The sequence below is a fragment of the Prenolepis imparis genome, unplaced genomic scaffold (assembly GCF_030444845.1).
Source record: "Prenolepis imparis isolate NDT839.2.m4 unplaced genomic scaffold, iyPreImpa1.0 SCAF_7, whole genome shotgun sequence".
In the NCBI taxonomy this organism is placed as follows: Eukaryota; Metazoa; Arthropoda; class Insecta; order Hymenoptera; family Formicidae; genus Prenolepis; species Prenolepis imparis.
Genome location: NW_028141165.1, coordinates 7,507,514 through 7,529,209, shown reverse-complemented (window position 1 = coordinate 7,529,209; position 21,696 = coordinate 7,507,514). Strand labels below are relative to the sequence as shown.

The 21,696-nt window shown below is 33.8% G+C and overlaps 1 protein-coding gene across 9 annotated transcripts in view; it reads right to left on the bottom strand.

Moving 5' to 3' along the window:
* Positions 1-21,696, bottom strand: part of Dlp (glypican dally-like) — a 156,913-nt gene that overhangs the window by 13,373 nt on the left and 121,844 nt on the right. For all 9 annotated transcript variants that reach the window (XM_083041888.1, XM_083041890.1, XM_083041893.1 and 6 more), the window contains one exon: positions 5,092-5,262. In XM_083041888.1, the coding sequence (XP_082898014.1) occupies positions 5,092-5,262 (171 nt within the window). The remainder of the gene's footprint in view (positions 1-5,091; positions 5,263-21,696) is intronic.

Here is a 21,696-nt window from a genome sequence, read left to right as displayed (position 1 = left end):
AAGAAACTATATTTTATACATATAATAATTCATTTTGTATATCAGAGAATATTGTATCATTTTTTATTTTTTCATTAATTTTATGTAGGTATCCGAGTTATCTCAGAATATTATATCATTTAGTATGTAAAGAAATTTTTAAAAAAGTTTTTAAAAATATTTTAACATTTTTCAAAAAGAACATTAACACTCTGAAGTATTAATGCTCTTTTATAGATTTACAATTTGTGAATCTGAGACACACATGCAATTTTCCACTTTCATATATTACTTTTAATATATGAATTTTTTCAATTTTACAAATCATCTCGTGACAAGTAATTTTTTGACGGGCATTTCTAGATATTCTATTGAGCGGGACATCTTGCATGTCTGTAGGGAAGAAAACGGTACGCTGGAGACAATGCGATTTTCTCCGTTCGTCGATATTCTATACTCTGAAATGATAATAGGGAGAACTTCGGGGAACTCTGTTAACTTATGCATCTAAGTTTCTACACACTGTCGCGATATGCCATTCGTGACCGAAGCTAACAGCTCCGCCAATTGTCTCCCTCGGTCTTCCTTACTTATTGTATAGTCGGCGCCAGATATTTCGTCGAGACACTTCTTTTTTTCGCGCAATAATCTTATTTTCGAATACTTTCATCCAAAGATTTCTCTAAGAATTTTATTATCCTTATGCAAAAGATACAGCATTATCAAAATTTACTCAAACAAAGATTTGCGCTTAATAAAATACAACGCACATAAAAAATATATCACAAGAAAGATTTTAATTATTTAAACACACGAAAGAATTACGCTATACACGCGTTAATATCTCCGAAGAAGTTCTCCCTGTATCTCGAAGTTGTTTCGTTCGCAGCTGCCGTTTATGGCAATGGATAGTGTTCGAAATGGCTTCAGAAACAAGGGAGGAAGGGTAAGAGGGGAAAGGGAGAAAAGGGAAGGTTCGAATAATTACCGTTCTCGACACACAGGCACTCGAGAGGGCATTCAACTATTGTGCGAATTGTTAAAGCTACCTGTCGCACCGATGCTAATTACGGCGCATTCGCGCGTTCAACAGCTGACTATTAATTGCAGCGAAGCAGACGGTGGATTAGATACAATATGTGTGTTTGTTCGCGGCGCACAAAGTTGCAGATGCATACGTACATAGTTGCAGAATATAATTACTGTTATCGTTATCGTGATGAGTTTGACAGTCACGTGTTGACACGACAGAAGAGAAACGCGCGCAAAAGTCTCTCGATATGAATAAAAACACACAGTCAATATGTAAAAAATGTTATCTTAAACAGGAAAAACTAAAAACGCGCTGCACACGGAATCAAACTGCGCAGATGAAATTAAAACAAAAAATAAATAATGATTATAGATATTAAATATAAATTAAAATTTGAAGGCTTTAGATTATATATATAGATACATAGATGACCCAAGAAAAAGTCAGGACGGTGAAATATCCCGAAAAATATAAATTAAGTGTGATAAATTGAGTATTTATCAGTAGTGAAATATAAATGTGTGATATGGGGCTCAGGTTTCCTTATTCGTTCTATTATCGAGTTATGTACACTCGTAAACGTCGTGCAAACTCGAGCGAAATGAAATTTGAGGCGTCTCGATTCCGAGATTCCGAGATGCAAATGCGAATATGCGGAAATACTTTGGAGATACTGTCAGATGCGTACAAACACAGAGAAAACGAGTGGAAATGGCGGATATCCTGATGATCCCTCGCGCTATTTTGCGTGACAGATTCTGCCTATAAATCGTCAAATAACAAATCAATAAGGACTTATCAAGAAGGCTTTTATTTGCACACGAGCTTTTATCCCCGGCGATAAAAGATATGCACTCGAGAGATATTTCTCGCTTTTTCTTTTCATCCGTGTGCTTCCATATTTTTTGACTTTGTAATCGATATATCTTTGCAGTAAGAGAGTTGTTTTCAATTTTCTATAATTGTTTCACAATTTTTCATTAAATTTCTTTTAAAGTAAGTAATTTTTCTTATATATAAAGAGAATTTTTCTCTTTAAAATAAATTTTGTACTAAATATTGGGTTGATTCATAAATAAATTTCGCTACAGATAATTACTGAATAACTTTTTTTGAGAAACTATGAGTTTTTAAATCGAAACAAAATAATCACGGCAGATGTATACGTGCAGCTATAAGTCTGAGTTTTAATGGGTCCGCGGCTATAAAGTATCGATTTTTAATATTTTAAACAAAGCCAAAAATTAATCGTTTGTTTTTTTTAATAGTACATTATATGCAGATTATTTCTATACCAAATAGATTCAAGCCTACAATTTTTTTCATTTAATATACACAATATAATTCTGAGTTTTAATGGGTCCGCGGCTATAAAGTATCGATTTTTAATATTTTAAACAGAGCCAAAAATTAATCGCTTGTTTTTTTTAATAGTATATTGTATGCAGATTTCATTTATACAAAATAGATTCAAGCCTACAAATTTTTTCATTTAATACACATAATAATATTAGTCTGAGTTTTAATGGGTTCGCGGCTATAAAGTATCGATTTTTAATATTCTAATAAGAGCCAAAAATGTATCGCACGTTTTTTTAAATAGTACATTATATGCAGATTTCATTTATACCAAATGGATTTAAGCTTACAAATTTTTTCATTTAATATACATAATATAATTCTGAGTTTTAATGGGTCCGCGGCTATAAAGTATCGATTTTTAATATTTTAAACAGAGCCAAAAATTAATCGCTTGTTTTTTCTAATAGTATATTGTATGCAAAATACTTTTATACCAAACAGATTCGAGCGTACAAATTATTTCATTTAATACACGTAGTATAAGACTGCGGTATATAGGACTCGCGGCTATGAAGTATCGATTTTTAATATTTTAAACAAAGCCAAAAATTAATCGCTTGTTTTTTTTTAATAGTATATTGTATGCAGATTTCATTTATACAAAATAGATTCAAGCCTACAAATTTTTTCATTTAATATACATAATAATATTAGTCTGAGTTTTAATGGGTTCGCGGCTATAAAGTATCGATTTTTAATATTCTAATAAGAGCCAAAAATGTATCGCACGTTTTTTTAAATAGTACATTATATGCAGATTTCATTTATACCAAATGGATTTAAGCTTACAAATTTTTTCATTTAATATACATAATATAATTCTGAGTTTTGATGAGTTCGCGGCTATCAAGTTTTTAATAATACATTGTATGCAGATTACTTTTATACCAAATAGATTCAAGCCTACAAATTTTTTCATTTAATACACATATTATAAATCTGAGTTTTAATAGGTCCGCGGCTATAAAGTATCGATTTTTAATATTCTTATAAGGGCCAAAAATTCATCGCTTATCTATTTCGATAAACTATTATTGTGTTTTATGTTATTAATTTATATCTTTATCGATTTATATTTTTATGTCTATCATTCTATAATTTTTTTCTTGAATCTCTCATTCGAAAAATGTTTTTCTTCGCATCATTTTGCATGGGCCATTATTTTCTCTCTTATTGTTAGTACGTTGACACAATCGAGCCGATAGGGCAACGTAGCCTGCATGCAGATGCCTTCTCGAGCGCGCGCAAGACAGCATCTGCATTAAGAGAGTTCGTAGTATGTCCTCGTGAGCCCCTCGTCGATGCGGCCTGCGGTTCCTCTTTAATTAGAAAAAAACCTCGCGAGCTCTCTTGGAGGAGCCGCACCGCACCGGCGAGAGGTCGTCAACATCCACTTCCGAGTTGCCGAGTCGTGCCGCCGTTAGTCCTGAAATCTTCTTCTATATCCCTCTGTTCCATTCCTCCCGTTCGACCCGACAAGTCCATTTCGAGAGACGCGAAAGACGGACGAGAGCTCGATCGAGCATTGTGTTTCGAGCACGTGGGTTAAAAAGTTGTACGAGGGTAAACCTTAACCGAGGGACGTCCTACTCGACGATTGACCCTTCTGTCAATTATCATAATTTTTTTACTTTTCCATCAATGTGTGGGTACCCGACTACCAACTGTTTTTAACACTTTCTTTTTTTATAGACACTGCTGATCGAACATTCTTTCTCGTTATATTTTAGGAGGTTTTCGAATCGAAAAGGTTCTTTGAGAAAAGTTTCGACACATTTTTATCACTTAAAGTAGCTTTGCGGGCACCTGGATACCCAAGAGTTCATTGACGAAGGGTTAAACCTCGCGAGGTTAAAGTAGAAAAAAAAAAGAAATCTTACTTATTAAAATACAAAAAATTAGAATCGTGTAGATCTATACATTTCTTTAAATTTACATGTTTTAAATACAACAACGTTTGTGCTCTTCTTCTACGAAAGTTTCTCTCGTGATTTTGAATTCATTCTTTTTCCTCTGTATTTGAATCCATTTTTGCGATCTTACATTGTTCTCGCGAGAGAAAGATTTCTCCGAATATACAAAACTAAGAGTTTCTCCTTCCTTCCCCCTGTTCTTCCGACTGGTGGAAAAGCGAATCTTTTACTACGAAATATTGACTTTACTTCTCGATGTACGAGCACAACGCGTTACCTTCGAATAAGTGGATTAAAGGGATTTGAATAAGGCGATTAAAAAGTTTCGTCCGTGTAACGCGAATAAAACGCTATGACGAGAGACGAGGAAAGCGGGGAAGAGCAGTTTATATACGTTGAAGTTTCCATCTCGGGGACACGAGGAACTTGTTAATCGCGAATATTAAATACAAAATTTAATTCAACATCTCTCCATTATCCTAAAGATTTCTCAAGTAAAGGCAGTGCATCTCTCACATATCTCTCGCTTCGAAAAAAAATATATATATTACTATTTCAACTATAATAAATATTTCCCCGAGATATTTCCCAGTAATAAATTTTAATGTCCAGCTCTCTGAATATTTTACGGTTCCTTGCATTCCTTTGACGATAACGCTTTGTTCTCCGTTTTTTCTTTGCTCATTCATCCGATTCTTTGGAACGAAAGAGGGAGAGAGAAAGAGAAAGAAGGGAAAAAGAGGGACACATAAAACTATGCATTTTCCTTTATCGGCGAAATCGGAAAAAGGCGGTGTTACTTACTGTGGAACCTGTTTCCCCGCACTGCCAGCACCTGATGCATTCTCTGGAGAGTCTCTTTGGTGGCCTGCTCGTGCTTGTCACGTGCTCGTGCCTGCAGTCTCAATTCCATGTCGGCTGAGCAGCACACTTCGCCACCACTTCTGGCGCTGCCGCATACCTTCAGCTCTTTCGCTGTAAGAAGAAGAAGAAGGAAACTTAGAGATTAGTTCAAAATATTTCTCCTGGCGAGACAGCATGTCGAGACGACTCGACATATTCGGCGCGATACTATGATGATATACAAGATGATACATTTTAATCTTAACAGACAAATATTTGAACATCACGAGATGATAGGAAAAAAGGTATCAGACAAAAGTTGCAAGGAGTTTCCTGACTTAGAATTTTCCTTGAGTGGCGTTTTTTTCAACGTCATTTAAAGGTCAACCTAGTTTTTTAAAATAAAACTTTTTTTTATAATATAAATCATGATTCCTTGTAATATTCGACATAACAAGTTATAAGAATAGGATGACCCAAAATTGAATAGCTTATGAGATATTTTATACTTTAATTTTACATAAATTATAAAATATTTCGTAAATTATTCATTATTCGATCTGAATATTTTTATGCATAAAATGAGAGAACTCAATTCGTGTAAAGAATTACGTATTTTCGTTCTTAAGAAAAAATATATAGTTGCTAATTATAAATTATACAGAAATATTTGCCTGTTAAGATTAAAATAAATATATGATAAAAAACGTTATAAATTATATTATTTCCTAAAGATATGTAAACTATCCATTTTCTTTATTAATACGGAATTAAAATGACATTGTTAATATTAAAAGAAGCATTTTGCGTGTGTGAAACTTGTTTTTGCATCCATCAATCATGGGTTTCTCTTAGTTTCACAATCATTAGTTGAAACGTTTTCAAATTAATATACATATACTTGAATGAGAGAGGTTGAAGAAAGAATGCTTGTATCTGTGCAAGCGCTGATCGACAAATTCAGCTAAAAGCGATTCAGTTCTGAGTATATAAGAAATAAGGTACAATATTCCAGTTTGGGGGGGAAAAAAAAACGGAAGATTCCGTTTCTCTTTTCGTATGAAGAAGAGAAACTCTTTTGAAGACTCGTTTTTTCTTTCCTACTTAATAGCCCTAATATCTACCTGCCATAAACACATGTGCGTAGTAGATGCCATAAAAAGCAACAAAATTAATAATTTCAGTTCTTACATTTTACAAATACCGAGAAAATAACTAAAACAATACTATGATCTTTAAATAATCTTTATATATAGAATGTATATAAAAAAAATTGTGATGTCATCTCGATTTAATTTATCGATATTTGAGATAAATTGCATGAATAAATCACCAGAGAGAGAGAGAGAGAGAAGGCAACGAGAAAAGGATTAATGGAGCGTACGGAAACATTTATAAAAATTGTGTCATTGTTCAAATTTGCGGATGGATGAGAATCGTCCCTTGAAATCTATATACTGTGAGAAAAAATTTCCACGAAATATAGAAAACATCTAACGAGTTTGGCCTTCTCTATCTCTTTTTTCTCTCCTTTTTTTCAATTGTGGTAATTACAGTTTTCGGAACAGTCGACACGGATAACGCGCGTTTTTGCAGCGAAATGATCCGCTCCGATGAAAGAGAGGGTATTACTCCTCGAGGGCACTCGAAAACGCCCTCGGGAAGGTAAATTCGGAGGCGTCGCTGTTTATTAAAGCGCGTGAATGCAGGTCTTCACGCGCCTCGCAGCTCCGGTAAAATCCCTCGTAATATCTCACAAGAATTCCGAATTCATCGTCGCTTTATAATCCTCTTAGATGAAGGATTGATGACTCGAAAAAATCTGGAATTATACGCGCGCGCGAGAATAATTGAATAATAATGAATATAATGATATTAAAAATCGCGTTATACTATTATAATCTCCATACAAAGTAATTATCAATGCATTATAAAAATATTACGGCAATAAAATATTAATAATTACAATGTATAAATAATTAAGATATAAATAATTAACGACGAGCACAATATCGACGTAATTTTATAGAACACCTTGGTTCGCAGCCCTTAATGAACGACAACAATCGGCGGTCTAGTCATCGTCGTTGCAACTGATCGGATCACTGGAAATCGTGTTTCGAGACGCGCGTAATTGACTTAAAGCTCCGTAGAGTGAAACTGAACTCTCAGATACGATGTTGCACACACGCCATACAGATTATTCGTCGTCGTCTGCGATTTTCCCATGAGTGTCGCGGATAAACCGGTAAGATGCAAGAGAACCGGGGGGATTCCTTATGGGAATTTGACTCGACTTTCCGCGAAAATGCTTTGCCTTGATAAAATTCACAATTCATTATAGAATAGCATATGATAAATGTTTGTGCACGACAGGAAAAAATATTATATTCACAAAGAGCGTGCTATGCATTTTACGCGAAAAATTTAATTATATAATTACATTTTTATAAATATATTTTTTAAATATATAATTATATTTTTATAAATATATTTTTTAAATATAATTATAACTTGAGAAATTAAAAATTAATTTTTTAAGAATTTATTTTTTAATAAATAGATGTAATATGGATGGATTATTTTTACACGATTTAAACTCTTATACATGTATTCTGAATGGAATAAATATTATTTAATTAATTAAATGTATAATTTAAAACATAATTGACTGTAATATTTTTCGTGCGAGATTTTATCTTCAACGACAGAAAAGCAATACGAGACACAACCGCGGGAATCCCGATCGAGTTACTCCGTTGCTGGATCAAAATTGGATTACTTTTCTCGTTAACTCTTCGCATAGATGGAAAGACGGCGAGTCGGGGAGAGGGAAAAGGGAAGAGAGAAAAGAACGACACGAGCAATCCCGCGGAAATGAATCGGGATTACTTTTACGTGTCTCAAAGTTCCCAATGAGCGTGGGTTTGTGTTGGGGACACGGAGAGAGACAGAGAGGAAGGAAGGGAGAGAGACCGCGGGTATAAAATTAGCTTAGACCGTGCGGTATTGGCGGATAAGCGATGTAGCTATAAAGACTGATAAAGGCGATCGAGGGTAACGGCCGACGTTGAATTCCGGCGAAATCGTCTAGCGGATCGGTAGGGTACGCGGTTTGTGTTCGGAACGATATACTGAAAAGACGATACTGAGAGGGGTAGATGGAGGAGAGAGCGATTTACGACGTTACTCAACTCTTCTCTTTTTTTTTTATTATTGCAGCGAGATGCTGCGTGCGTGATTTCATCAATATTCTCTGAATAAACATCAAATTTATTTAAAAAAATTGCAAGTGTAAATTTATTTAAAAAAATGGAAAGTGATCTAACAATATAAGATTGTCATATCTGGCTATCATTTGTAAAAAATAATAAATCATTTTTAAAAAAAGTAAAGTTTTTTAAAGGTAAAGAAATTGAGCTCAATTATATACCTTCCTACTAAACTTCAGTTTAAAATGTAATCTGTCATCATAATTTTAAATTTTGTATTATTGTGAAATTCATTGTATTTTGTGTTCGAATTGCAATTTATAAAATTTTTGTACTATTTTTATGGGACTGACATTTTTTTAAAAGAATTTTTATTTGGATTTTTTTTTATGTATTTGATAATAAAATTAACAATTTTAATGAAATAAAATTAATATTTTTTCCCAATAATCTAGCCTTTAAATACAAAGTGAAGAATGAGGTGTATATTAGGAACATATGCTTAATATCGGAAATTACCATTTTCTACAATTAAAAAAAATAATATAAGTAAAAAATGTGATAAGTATATTATCAAAGAAATATTGCATATATATTTATTACAGTTAGAAATCCGTGTAAATCTCATAATTTATTCAATTTTTCCCTTTCTAAAAAAGACATATTATTGACATTGTTGTCGCTTTTATATTTTTTGACAGAAATCAGCTGATAACTGTCAAAACTATTATTCGAGTTTAAAGCATTATAACATTATTTATAACATTATTATTTTGTGATTTTTACAACATATTTTTATTTTAAAATTTAATAAGCAAATTAACGCTTTAATCAGCTGATTTCTGTAAAAAAATATTAATCAAGTTTAAACAAACTTTATATAAAAATATCATTCTTTTTTATATAAAATCGAGGAATGACGCGTACTTGTGTTGTTCTAATATTTTCCAAAAAAATCTTATCCAAATATGAAGCTTTAAAAATGAGACTCGATATTAATTAGGCACACTTCCCTTATATGCAACGTCCTATACGTTTCATATAAGGGAAGTGTCCTTAACGTTTCTGCGAGTATTCCGAATCTTGGAAACGCGTCTTCTATTCCGGCCGCGAATATCCTGGCACTAGGAGGAATCCAATATCTTTAATATCCCTCAATATCCTTAATTTCGGGGATCATACCGGCGAATAAAGAAACTACAAGGGTCAAAGGGGGGTTTCGCGAGAGTTGACGCGCCGCGGCTTTTATACGTGTGCGATTAAGAGGCCTCGCAATATACAGACGCGATAAATCTCTCGACGCGTCGCTGCGTCGTCCGTCGTTGTTGTGTCGCGAAGGAGAGAAGAGAGGACGGGGACGTTAAAAGGGCTCTAAAGGACAGGGTAGCGGAAAGGGGGCGACGGCTGGAGTTCGAAGGCTGTTAAAAGCGACCCCCGAGAGAAGCTCGCGTAAAAGCTCCAAGGCAAAGCGTAACGGGGCGCCGTTTGTTAGCGGCGTCGAGACGCCGGGATTATCGTCGCGACGTCGCCTTCGAGACGAGCAATTCGCAAATCGGTGCGAATCGCGTTCTTTCGGTTAGAAATATTTCCAAATGTCATTTTATATTGGTGTCTCTATTATTCCCACATATCTGATTAGATAACTGTATTTTATTTATTATTTTAATTTTAAGAGATGATTCTTTGTCGAAAATTACGGGGAATCTTTCATATAAACATACTCATCCATATCTCTCCCTGAGGAATTAAATTTTTCCAAAGAGGGAGGTGAAAATTAGATTTTTATTTTTTTCTCAAATTTTATTTTTGTTCCAACATTTATTATAATTTTTGTTTTACTTGCTTTTTTTATTATTCTAAAATTCAACTTCTCGTAACTCGAAAGCTACGGCATTTAGCAGCGTATTGTGCATGATGTATTTTAATAATTTTAATGTATTTTAATTTTTTTCTTGCAACTATTGATTTTATAAAAAAAGTGAAAGAAATACAAAAGTTTCTAAAATTAAGCTTTCTAACGCACATTTTAACGCGTTAAAAAGTTCTAATAAAAAATTGAATAGGAATTGCTAGTTTTATATAATAATGCAAGAGAATTTAAAAAATATTAATAAGTATCCTTTTTACTAATAAAAAATGTTGACCTTTTGACCCTTTTTCAGCATTTGTTCTTTGAGAAAAAAATAAAAACCCAATTTTCACCTCCCTCTTTGAAGGAGTGTAACTCTTTAAGGAGAAATATAGAAGTGTATATATTTATATGAAAAACCTTCCTTAATTATTGACAAAGAATCATCTCCTAAAGTTTTTCGCACTTATAAATAGAATTATATTATATAAAAATTATATTATAATTAGATAAAGTAGAGCAATGTAGATTTAAAATACTCTTTTTGTCACTTCTCGTTTAAAAGCCAGTCGGTCAATAAACATTTAAGTTCATAGAGAAAAAAATCATCGAAATTTCGACGTCCTGGCCGAGATTTTCAGCCCAAATCCCGTTACTTTCACATCCCGGATCGACAGCTGTTCCGTCCCGCTCAACCGACGCGATCGACTATGGTCCCTTTTTACCTTCGACGAGCCAGAAGGATCGCTAAACTTAGGTCAGTTTCAGGATCGATTCGTGTTCCAACGTGTGCGCACACGTGCCGATGCATCGCCATCGTTCATCGGCTTAACGGCCGATTAACTAACTGGGGTTAATTCGAGCGAGCGACCTGGCCGTTTTTTCTCTCCTGCTTTATTTATTCAATTTTTATAAACGAAAGGTCAGCCTTTACGCTCATCTTCGTTCCCGTTATCGATTTGTGCTTGCAATCTACGCGATCATGTCTGATAGAGAAAGAATATAAACACGTGGCGATAGAAGGTCGAGAAAAGCAACAAATATTGGTTGAAGAAAAATTTTAAATTTCTATTAGGAAACAATCTGAGAATTCGTTGAATAAAGTCGATGAGAAATCTTGCTTGTTCATAAAGACTACGGGGAGAGAATTGAAATCAATAGAAGAAAAGAAAAAAGAGAGAGAAAGAACAGTTTTTAATTAATGTTACGGCGTATTAAAGATAAAAGATGAAAATAAATGCGATAAAAGTAATTAAAAGTAGAGCTTAATAATTAGTAATGTGTATATACCTATTCTATCTTTCGATCTTATAAACTCGACAGCTGCAATCGCGGGATGACTCAAACAAACCGGTATACTATCGTAATAAGCAACTTTTACCTTTGATAAAATTATCGGAAATGAATTTTTCGCGAGATATCTCATTTTTTAATATACTAATATAATAAATTTGTTTCTTAATACTTCATATAAAAAATTTTTTTTAAATATAAAATATTCCCCTGCCTGCATTCAACATACAGAAGATATTCTATATACGATCGATAATATATGCTGTAAAAATCCGTAAAAATCCCATGCAATTGGCTGCGTATCAAATTTAGCCCGTCTCGCAATTTCCTTCCGGAAAATTGGCGTATCTGCATGTCACATCTTTCTGTCGAAGGGTTGATTTCCCAATCGAATCGCAATCCTTTCAACTTCGGAATAGCGAATTACCTTTTTTTTTTTGCACAATACTTATCGAGAAATACGCGCTTTTTACACGTCACGCTCTCTATTAGGAGAAATATGAAAAGCAATCATATAATATTTTGAAGTCTACTACAACTTTTCACGTTTATTAAATTTTTTTTAAAACTTTTAATTAATATCTGATAAATTTCGTACGCAAAATTAATTGAAAAACTTTTTCTATTAAAAAAACTATTATAGATTATAATTTCGTTTCTAACGATACTAATTATTTCTCTAATTATTCGTTTTCTCTATATACGTGTGTGCAGTTTTTCCTCATTTTTAACTGATTTTTAAATATATTTTTTTAAGCTTTTAATTTTATTTTTGCAGCATTCGCAGTATGAATTATCGTTGGTGTAAAAATTTCGCATGGCAACGCGAAATCAATCCGCATATCTCTATATGTATATATATTCGAAATAATTACTCTCGTCCCGTTTGAAGAGCGCCGTCGACAAATCGTTTCGACAAATTCGTTCGCTTTTTCGTTAAATACCTCATTCGATGTTTTATGCTCGAGAGCCGATTGCGCTCGTAAAACGCCCTCGCGAAAGACCCGTTCTCGAGCCTGTTGTCATTTTCAATATCGCGATTGCCACCTCGTTAAAAATATTTACTCGTTGAAACAAAAAAAAATTTTCAGAAATTCCTGCGCACAGCGGAATCTCACGATTCGCGAGTACAAATTACTTTTATAAAGATATACATTCACGGGAATGTCGAAACGACAAACACAATGTATATATTTGTTTTACGATCGGCTGAATACGTGCTAACTCAAGGTAACTCCGCTAATGGAACCGGAATATTGACGTGCTAATAAATATTTATAGGAGAGAGAGAGAGGAGAGGAGAGAAGCGGCTGCGTGTTTGCCAGACGATAATTGTCAATATCGAAATATCGAAGGGGGAGAGAGGGGGCTCGCATCCTTTCCCGGGGCATACAAAACGTCACGTCGGGAAATGGAGAAATTTCCATTGTAAGTGGATTCGCCCAAATGCGCACCCGCGAAATCCGATCCTGCGATCTCTATCCATTGGTATATATACATATGTATAACTCGCACTATTATCGTATACACGGCATATTCGCACACGATCAGGAAAAGCGAAACAAACGATATCGTTGATAAGAGAAGGGTATATCCGATCCAAAATATAATATTAAGAGTAAAATTAATAAGAAGAAACACTCTGTGACATTTGATTAAAAAGCAGAGGCTTGAATAATCTCGCTTAATAATGGAAAATGAAAACGTAGATCTCTCTTGTATAAGAAGTAAAAATAAAAGGTAAAGCTCGGTTTTTCATGTTTTTATTTTATTTAAAAAATTTTTTAAATTTTTTATAGATTAATGTAAAATTTTTCATCTTTTTATCGATTTTGCTTCGTTAATAAATAGTTATATAATTTAATCCCCAAATATCTTTTATGTTTAAAAAAAAATGGATTTCGTGACGCACTTTAAATTGATTAAATTTTACAGCTGTTTATTAATTCGCGATATCTCTGAAAGAAATGAGAGTGTATTAAGAGTAAAATTGATAAAAAAAAAACTCTGTAAAATTTGATTAAAAAACAAAGGATCGAATCTCGCTAAATAATGGAAAATGAAAAACGTAGATCTCTCGTATGAGAGAAGTAAAAATTGTAAGGTTCGATTTCTCGCGTATATATACAAATTTTTTTTAGATTCCTAGAATTTTTCATGGGTTTTTTAAAGGTTTTCTCTTTGTTAATAAACAATTATATAATTTAATCCACAAACATTTCTTTTATTTCCGAGGAAAATGGATTTCGTGAGATTCATTTTAAATCAATTCAATTTTACAGCTGTTTATTAATTCGCGATCTCCGGAAAAAGTGAGAGTGAAGGGAAGGCATTAATTTATCTCTCATATATCACAAAGGAAGATTACGTGATTTCTCGCTTTTAACGTCATAATTTCAATCTATAACTACAGTAACTGGTTGTCTGTGTCATTTATTTCGAATATCTCCCCGAGATAAAGTGAACGAAAAAAATGTAGACGCTAAGTGCATCGATAAGGACGACGAACGATAAGGATGACTAATTACGAACAAATTCTGCGGTGCATAAGTAAATTATACCGCATGCACGAGAGTCTCGAGACATGTTTAATGTCCCGTCTAATAAAAAAAAAAACTTACGTATATACACAAAAAGAAAGAGAGAGAGAGAGAGAGAAAGGGAGAGAATCACGCAAATGCAAATTAATTGCGCCAACCGAAACAATATACGTATCCTGAGATTAATTTCGCGACGTCGGATATGTATGTGGAAGATTGAGGATTAATGTTGAATTCTCTCGCACACATACGTATGTCTGAGCAGAGGGACACAATATGCCTGTTGTGGAACGAAAAATGCGACGATAAGGATGACGAATCGGGAGGAAAGATGGTGTATCTCGTGAATTTACACCGCGCGTTCCCATGTATATCTAATGACGCGGATATGTAGTGAATTTTTTCCCCACTAATTTTCTTACTCATTTAATTAACTCTGCGCTAATGAATACCTATATTGAAATTATTATCGAGGCAACGATAAAGTTTGTTCGAAATTTAATAAGTAGAGAAAATAAATTTTTTAAACGTATTATTGTTTCTTCATTCAAAACGATCGTAAATGGTCATAAATGGTAAAAAGAGAGGTATGTTCTTTCTCGCGAGCCTGAAAAAAGTATTCGTGTGCGAATATTTCTGTTTCAATTATTTTCCCCACAAGTTTAATGGAATTTACAGTTTTAATTGAGAAAAGTAACGATCGCAAAAAAGTATTATATTACTTGCAATGTTTCTTTCATAAATATTTCTCTCGTTGATAGTTGTTGAGGGTCAACACATGCAGTCGCACATTCACAGTTACGAGTCTCTCGCAATATTTTAACTAAATAACGCCACGAAATTTTTTTTCGCATACTATGTAATGTATTCATATATCAGCGACAATTGCATTTTAAATTTAAATTATGCACGTGGTATTTTCACCGATACAATGTACAGTGGTATTTATAATAAATACATACATAATAAATAAATACCGTTAACTATAGTGTAACGTGACGACTTTTGTCGTCCATCGCAGAAGCCTGATCGGGGAAGTACCAGCTGTCAAGAGACGTTTCTTAACGGTTTAATTTTTTTTTGTAAAGAAACATGCAATGCTTAAGCCAAGAGAATGACAAAAATAATTGAGAGTAAAGAAATTTTTATAATAAATTTGTAATAATATACATTATTTATAATAATTATAAATAATTTATAATAATGTATATTATTTATAATAATAAATAAAGTCACTGATTTCACTGTCAATAATTAAATCGATCGCATCATTAACCATTTGCTCTTTTTCGCTCTTCCAGCACTCTTCCAATACTCTTTTTTTTTAATTTATCGAGACTCTTTTATAACCCCGAAACCATCGATGTCTCGACTTTTTTGTGAGAAACCCACTCGAAATCGTACAAAGAATCTCGTACTCGACAAAAAGATACCCCGTATACAAGCGTCGCCGCGGAATACAAATGGCAACAACATCGAGTGAGTGGCGTCGCGAGTGGCTGTCAACGTGGAAAACTCCCCCGAGAAGTTTGCAACCCCCTAAATATTTGCGGATCCCCAAAGAGCGAGGGAGACGCGAGGGGGGCGCGGGACCGACGAGATTGCCGACGACGGCTGTTTCACATGGCAAAGTAAAGCGTCTTGGTTGAAATTGAAAATAGGGCGGAAATTAATGGAGGTTTCTCTCTCTTCCTCTCTTTCTCGCGGATGCCAAATATTTGCGTGGCAACCGACACGACAGGAATTTCCATGGATCCCGCAAAAGTCCCTCCCTTGTAACCGTCACTCATCTATTCTCGATATCGAGAAGGGAATAAGAAGAAGAGGGGACAGGAACTCTCAAATCACTTCCTTCGGCAAAACTGGAATTTCCGACAGGAAGTCGGGGGATGCGATTGGGCAGCAATCGATGTCAAGCGATCACGTTTGAAAAGCCTGCGGGCTTTTTGTTCTTTCTTTGGGATTCGTATGAGGGCATTTGTTTGCTCGCTGATAAAAATGAGAGATATCGATTAAACAGTTACAAAGATACCGAAGGTAATCGAAAGGAATAGAAAAGAGGAAGCGCACTTCAATAAAAAATTTGTGCTCTATTTTACAAATCAAATATTTTTCTTGCACATAAAATAATAAAATAAATAAAATAATAAATAATTACACAATTATATATAATATTATCCATAATATTATATATTATAGTATTATTATATGATATAATATAATATAATAAATTATATAATACATAATACAATAAATAATAAATATGATGATTAAGAGATTATGTAATATATTTTCGTGTATTATGTCCTGCGAGATTGACTGTCAGCGACAAACGTGTATCGAGCTCATTCACCGAATAACAAAACGAAACAATGTATCCCCGGGGAATCTCTCCGCGTTTGCTATTATGAGAGGAACTATAATCGCATTCGGTGGGGCGTATGACGCTTCTGAGTGAGCATCCGCCTTTCTCCCCGTGTGCCCGCGAATTTCCGTTAAATATTTCCTTCAGCAGCCGTCAAATCCACCCCGACACCCCCGCGGTTCTTCCGCTCTCTACAATACATCTATACAAAGCGAAGAAAACATCCTTCCCCCATTGGTTAATATATGACCCAGCGTATTTGCATAAACGATGCGTTTTGCGATTCACAAACGGAAGCGTGGCCGACAAACGCGACTAACGATCTCTCTCTCCCTTTCTCGCAATAATTGCGAGAGTACGTGGATAAACGTAGGAAGAAAGAGAGAGAGAGCCTTCTGCCTAAGCTCCCTTAATAGCGACACTGTATGTACACTACATACACGGCCGTGCGAAAGAAAGAGGCGCGTCTGCAAAGTTTCACGTGGCGCACGAGGCACCCTACGCTGAAAATCGAAACTCGTTTGCGCTCGATAATCGAAGGCGAGCCGACGCCCGGCGCGTGCGAACCGAACAAACGCACGGACAACACAACGCGTACTATAACGCACACGCACGTACGCAAACACACGGCGCAACACGCACGCAGGCCCTTCAGGGTCGATGCCATCAACGGGGTGGTTCATGCGTGAGGGTCACTTCGATTCGGTCGACGGGAAAATGTTTCCGAGAGTCGACTCCACACTACTTCACGAAGAGAAGTTGCCGTTTTATAAATCTAATGCGATGGGAGAAGGATTTTTTTTTAACATTATTTAAGATGAGGCTTCAAAAATATATATGCTAAATAATAATCCGGAAGATGGTAGTTATTTTAGCGTAAAAATTATAACAAAATTTGTTTTATATCTAACAACTTACATTTTTTTCAATTTTCATTTTTTTCTAAATTTTTATCTTTTTCGTCCTTATTTTTCATTAGAGAGAAACTAATCAATTTATAATTTATAATTAGAAATAAAAGATAAATGCAATTTTTTAAATTACTTTATCAATTATTATCTTAAAAAGAGAGTGTGTCAATTTATTTTTGTACATCTCTGTGAATCAACTCAAATTAAAAATTAAATATTTAGAAAAATATTAAACATTTAAATATCTTTCTATATATATTTCTCATTATATATATATATATACATATATATTCTGACCTATAAAGTTTTATAAAATATCAATATATATATTTTACACAGTCTTATCTTTTCTTTATTCCTATTTTATCATATATGTTTATTTATGTATAAGATATTTCATATCTGTATATTTATGTGATATAAGATATTTTAATGTTTCAACAATCGTTTCTCATCGTAGATTATGAATTATCATTATCGATTTGGAATAATCTTTTTTTTACACAGAGCAACTATATATAATCCCATCTTGGAGACGCCAGAAAACTTCATCTTTATTGCATTCGTAAGTGCAACTGCACGCGAATTGAAATATTCAAACCGTCCGGATAGTCATCGATCCACAGTATACATATCCGGTTGGTAACTACCGGGTGTACTAATACAAATTGATGTCCAGGTTCTTACGCATCTATCTATATTCGTCTATACGAGTGATAAAAGTTACACATATGTGTGCATTAAAGAATCGGCTTACGTTGATAAATTATTGTTCATAATTTAATTTGCATCCTTTCATTCAAAGAAAAGGTGCATCGGCAAAAAAAATATACAGATAAGTATTGATCATAATAATCAATTACGAGATTTTCTTTCTGTAATTCGATTTAAATTACAGACTTTCGATTCAAGTCCTTCTACTTTAATATTCAATGTGATGAATTATGACTTAAAAATTAAAGTCGAATACACACGCGAATGTTCACTTAAGAGTGTTTTTATCGAGAATCAATCTTGAAAGATAAGAGCCACCTTGAATAAAGTTGCACGTCTACAGAAAAACATTATTTAAAATAGAATTGACAATAAATTTCTCGATTAATTTCCATTCAATTATTTCGCTTTCTATTAGATGATTTAAATAATATATAAATATAATAGTATCAATATTATATAATTTTATTTTTATTTTTATGTATATATTTATTGTATATAAAGATTTAAATTTTATAAAATCAATTATAATATCTCTGTAATCAAGATTTTGATAGGAGAGAAAGAAAGGTAAAGGGAAGTTTAGAAAATAAGTGATTCTTGTAACAATACTATCCTTTGTCAACGCATACTTTCCGATGCTTAAGTCCCGAAACTGCGAAAGTCTGATGAAATCGGATCGTAGATAAATACGCACCTGCGACAACACGACAAACGAAACTTTTCTGCGCGCGTCCTGTCGCGGCGTGCACAGGATTTAGGGTGTTTTAGGACGAACCTTAGAGAACGGGGGCGAGTAGCCTGTCTCGGATATATAGAGCAAGGGAGAGAGTGAGAGAAAGAGACACGCAGAAACGTGCGGGGGTGAGAAGACACAGGGTTGCTAGGAGACACCCTCTTCCACGTGTTATATTGCATTACCCTATGCGACTTGTAGGGGAACACGTCGAATTGGTTGCACGAGCAGGAGATCGTCGCCGGTTGTCGTCTAGACGGAGGAAAATGACGCGGTGGTCAGGACGCGTGTACAGAACGCCGCTTCCTGACCTTTTCCACCTGGAAAATAACCAGCGGGCCTGGCATGTATGAGTCGCTCGATGTCCACTCGTACGCGGACGTCGTTAATCTTCGCTGCCGGAAGACGTTCGTGACCTCTCCAAGAGAGAGAGAGAGAGAGAGAGAGAAAGAGACCTCGTGACGCGTAGACCGCGACGGTAAAGGATCTTAAAGGATCATCGTTTGTCTACCGGGTGTCTTGAAACTATTAGTCTGGCTCTTCTTGTTTTCTTAATTGTAAGATTGTTCGGGCAATTCGGAGAGATGTTTTCTTGCGAAAAATTTTGCATTTTATCTCTTTGTAACTAAAACTGTACGTTTTGTAGAAATCTCTAATAGTTAAATCCAATTAATTATAGAATGTAATTTATTTTCAATCGTCGATTAGCAAGTAGATACAATTATGTTGAGAATATAACTCTTTCTTGAAAAGCAGTTAATTCCAAATCGATTGAACAGTCTGTAGTGAAAAAACATCCGATGATCTTGAGATACTTTATATTTTCTTAAGTAAGGTTCTTCTTAAGAACAGGATACAATGTTACAGCAGATAACGCACGATCTGATATCTCTCTAAATTTCGTGTACAAGTGTCTCGAAAGTTTTTAAGCCTTCGACTGAACGATTCTCGAAGCAAGGATCGTCAAGAAACGGCGAATGGTAAAGAACGCTCGTTCTAACAGGTGGCCCATAAAATAACCAAACCGTCGAATAAGTTTCGCGTGAGCGCAACCCATTCGCGGCAGCAAGGTGGAAATTTTCGGGCTAATTAATCGATCGAATTCCTTTTTTCATTGAGTGAACTCGCTCTCTCGAGATACTCTTCTTCAGTTAAACACTTTGAGTATTTTCACTTTACGCTCACTGTTCAGTAGTCTTTTCCCGATAAAACTTTATATTTATGCGTGTAACTGACAATGAAATACTGCGAAGCAATTTGTACGAGATTATAATTACTTAAAAAACAACGTTAACAATAATTAAATATATTCGATATTTGATGTATTCTCTCTAGATATTTCATTATATGTCGATGCGTTATCATCTGCTTGTTAAGTGGACTAAAATACGACAAATTCATAAATTCAGCTAACCTTCTAAAAGGATGACAAAGAAATGTATATCGTTCATTCGTATTCGTCACGCGTAGATTTACTAGAAACTTGGCCATCTAGACTCTTCGTGTTCGAGATTTAAATCGGTTTAGTTAGACCGACAAACACTATAATTTAGTTAGATGCACACGAACATGTAGGTACATTTTCAGATCATATATTTCCTTGACGGACGTTAGGAGGTCTGTTCATGAATTTACCATAAACTCATGTGCTCGCAAGTCAGATATACAGACTTTATTTCATATAGATGATAATATCCAGGTTTATATATCTCGACTTCTTTCAAGGCTGGATAATCAAGAGTTAAATAAAAGATAAACACAATCTTGATCCGATGTTAAGTCATCAGTGGTAAATGTCATGTACAGATTTTTGTTTATAATGGTTTAAGTTTAATAGCTTTCGTGAAGCTACAAATCTTTATTGAAGCACAATTTTTTGTGCCAATCAAAAGCGTTTTTGTTTCTAATTAAAATTCTAAAAATTCTTGACAAATAAAACCTAATACACACACATATAAAAAATATAAATATATTTAAATATATAATAATTATAATAATAATAATAAATAATAAAATATAATTAATAATAAATTATAGTTAATAATATAATTAATAATAATTAACGATAAATATTTTATAATTATTTTGTATTGTAATTATATATAAATAAAGCAAATAAACTCGATAAATTCCATTTTGTGCAAAAATCATGATTAGATTTTATTCTGTTTGAATTCGAGTAACATAAGGGTTTGATCATCCTAAGAAGCTCCAATTTTAGAAAAAGAACTAAGAGTTATTATATAAGGATGAAATCGCAGTTAGAATAATGATTTATATAAATTGAGATTTATATGAATTCATCCCTATTTTCCGTCGGATCGGCAGATATGGAGGCAATTGATATCGAATGAAAAATTGTCAACCCCATTCTCGTCGTCGCCTCTATCGGGAATCCCATTTTACCGCCCTTAATTCCCTTACAACCGAACCTTGTATCTCCTCACCTGCCGCGTCGCATACGAATGCCCTTCGTCGACGGGTTTCGAAGACCGACGACGCTTAAGCGAAGAAGGGAAGCGGAAATAAAGAGGGAAACCGAGTCGGATTATGTCCTATCTATGTAAATTCACATGGTTACCTCGCAGTGACGTAGCTAAAAAATCATTACTTTTTGTAAAATATACAATATTTACAAATAAATATATATATATATGTTTATAAGTATATTTATACTGTAAAATATGTCCTAATTGTCTTAAATTTATATTTTCGATAAATTAAAAAAAATATTCAATTTTAACAATATATAAGAAATATTAACAATTTTGTGCACAATCGAGTTTGTACATTTATATGAAAAATATTTATTTATAAATTTATTGATAATCAATTATTTATTTATAAATATTTTTTGTATAGATGTACAAATTCTCGATTGTGCACAAAATTTTTAATATTTCTTACATATTAATAAATGGAATATCTTTTTCAATTTATCGAAAA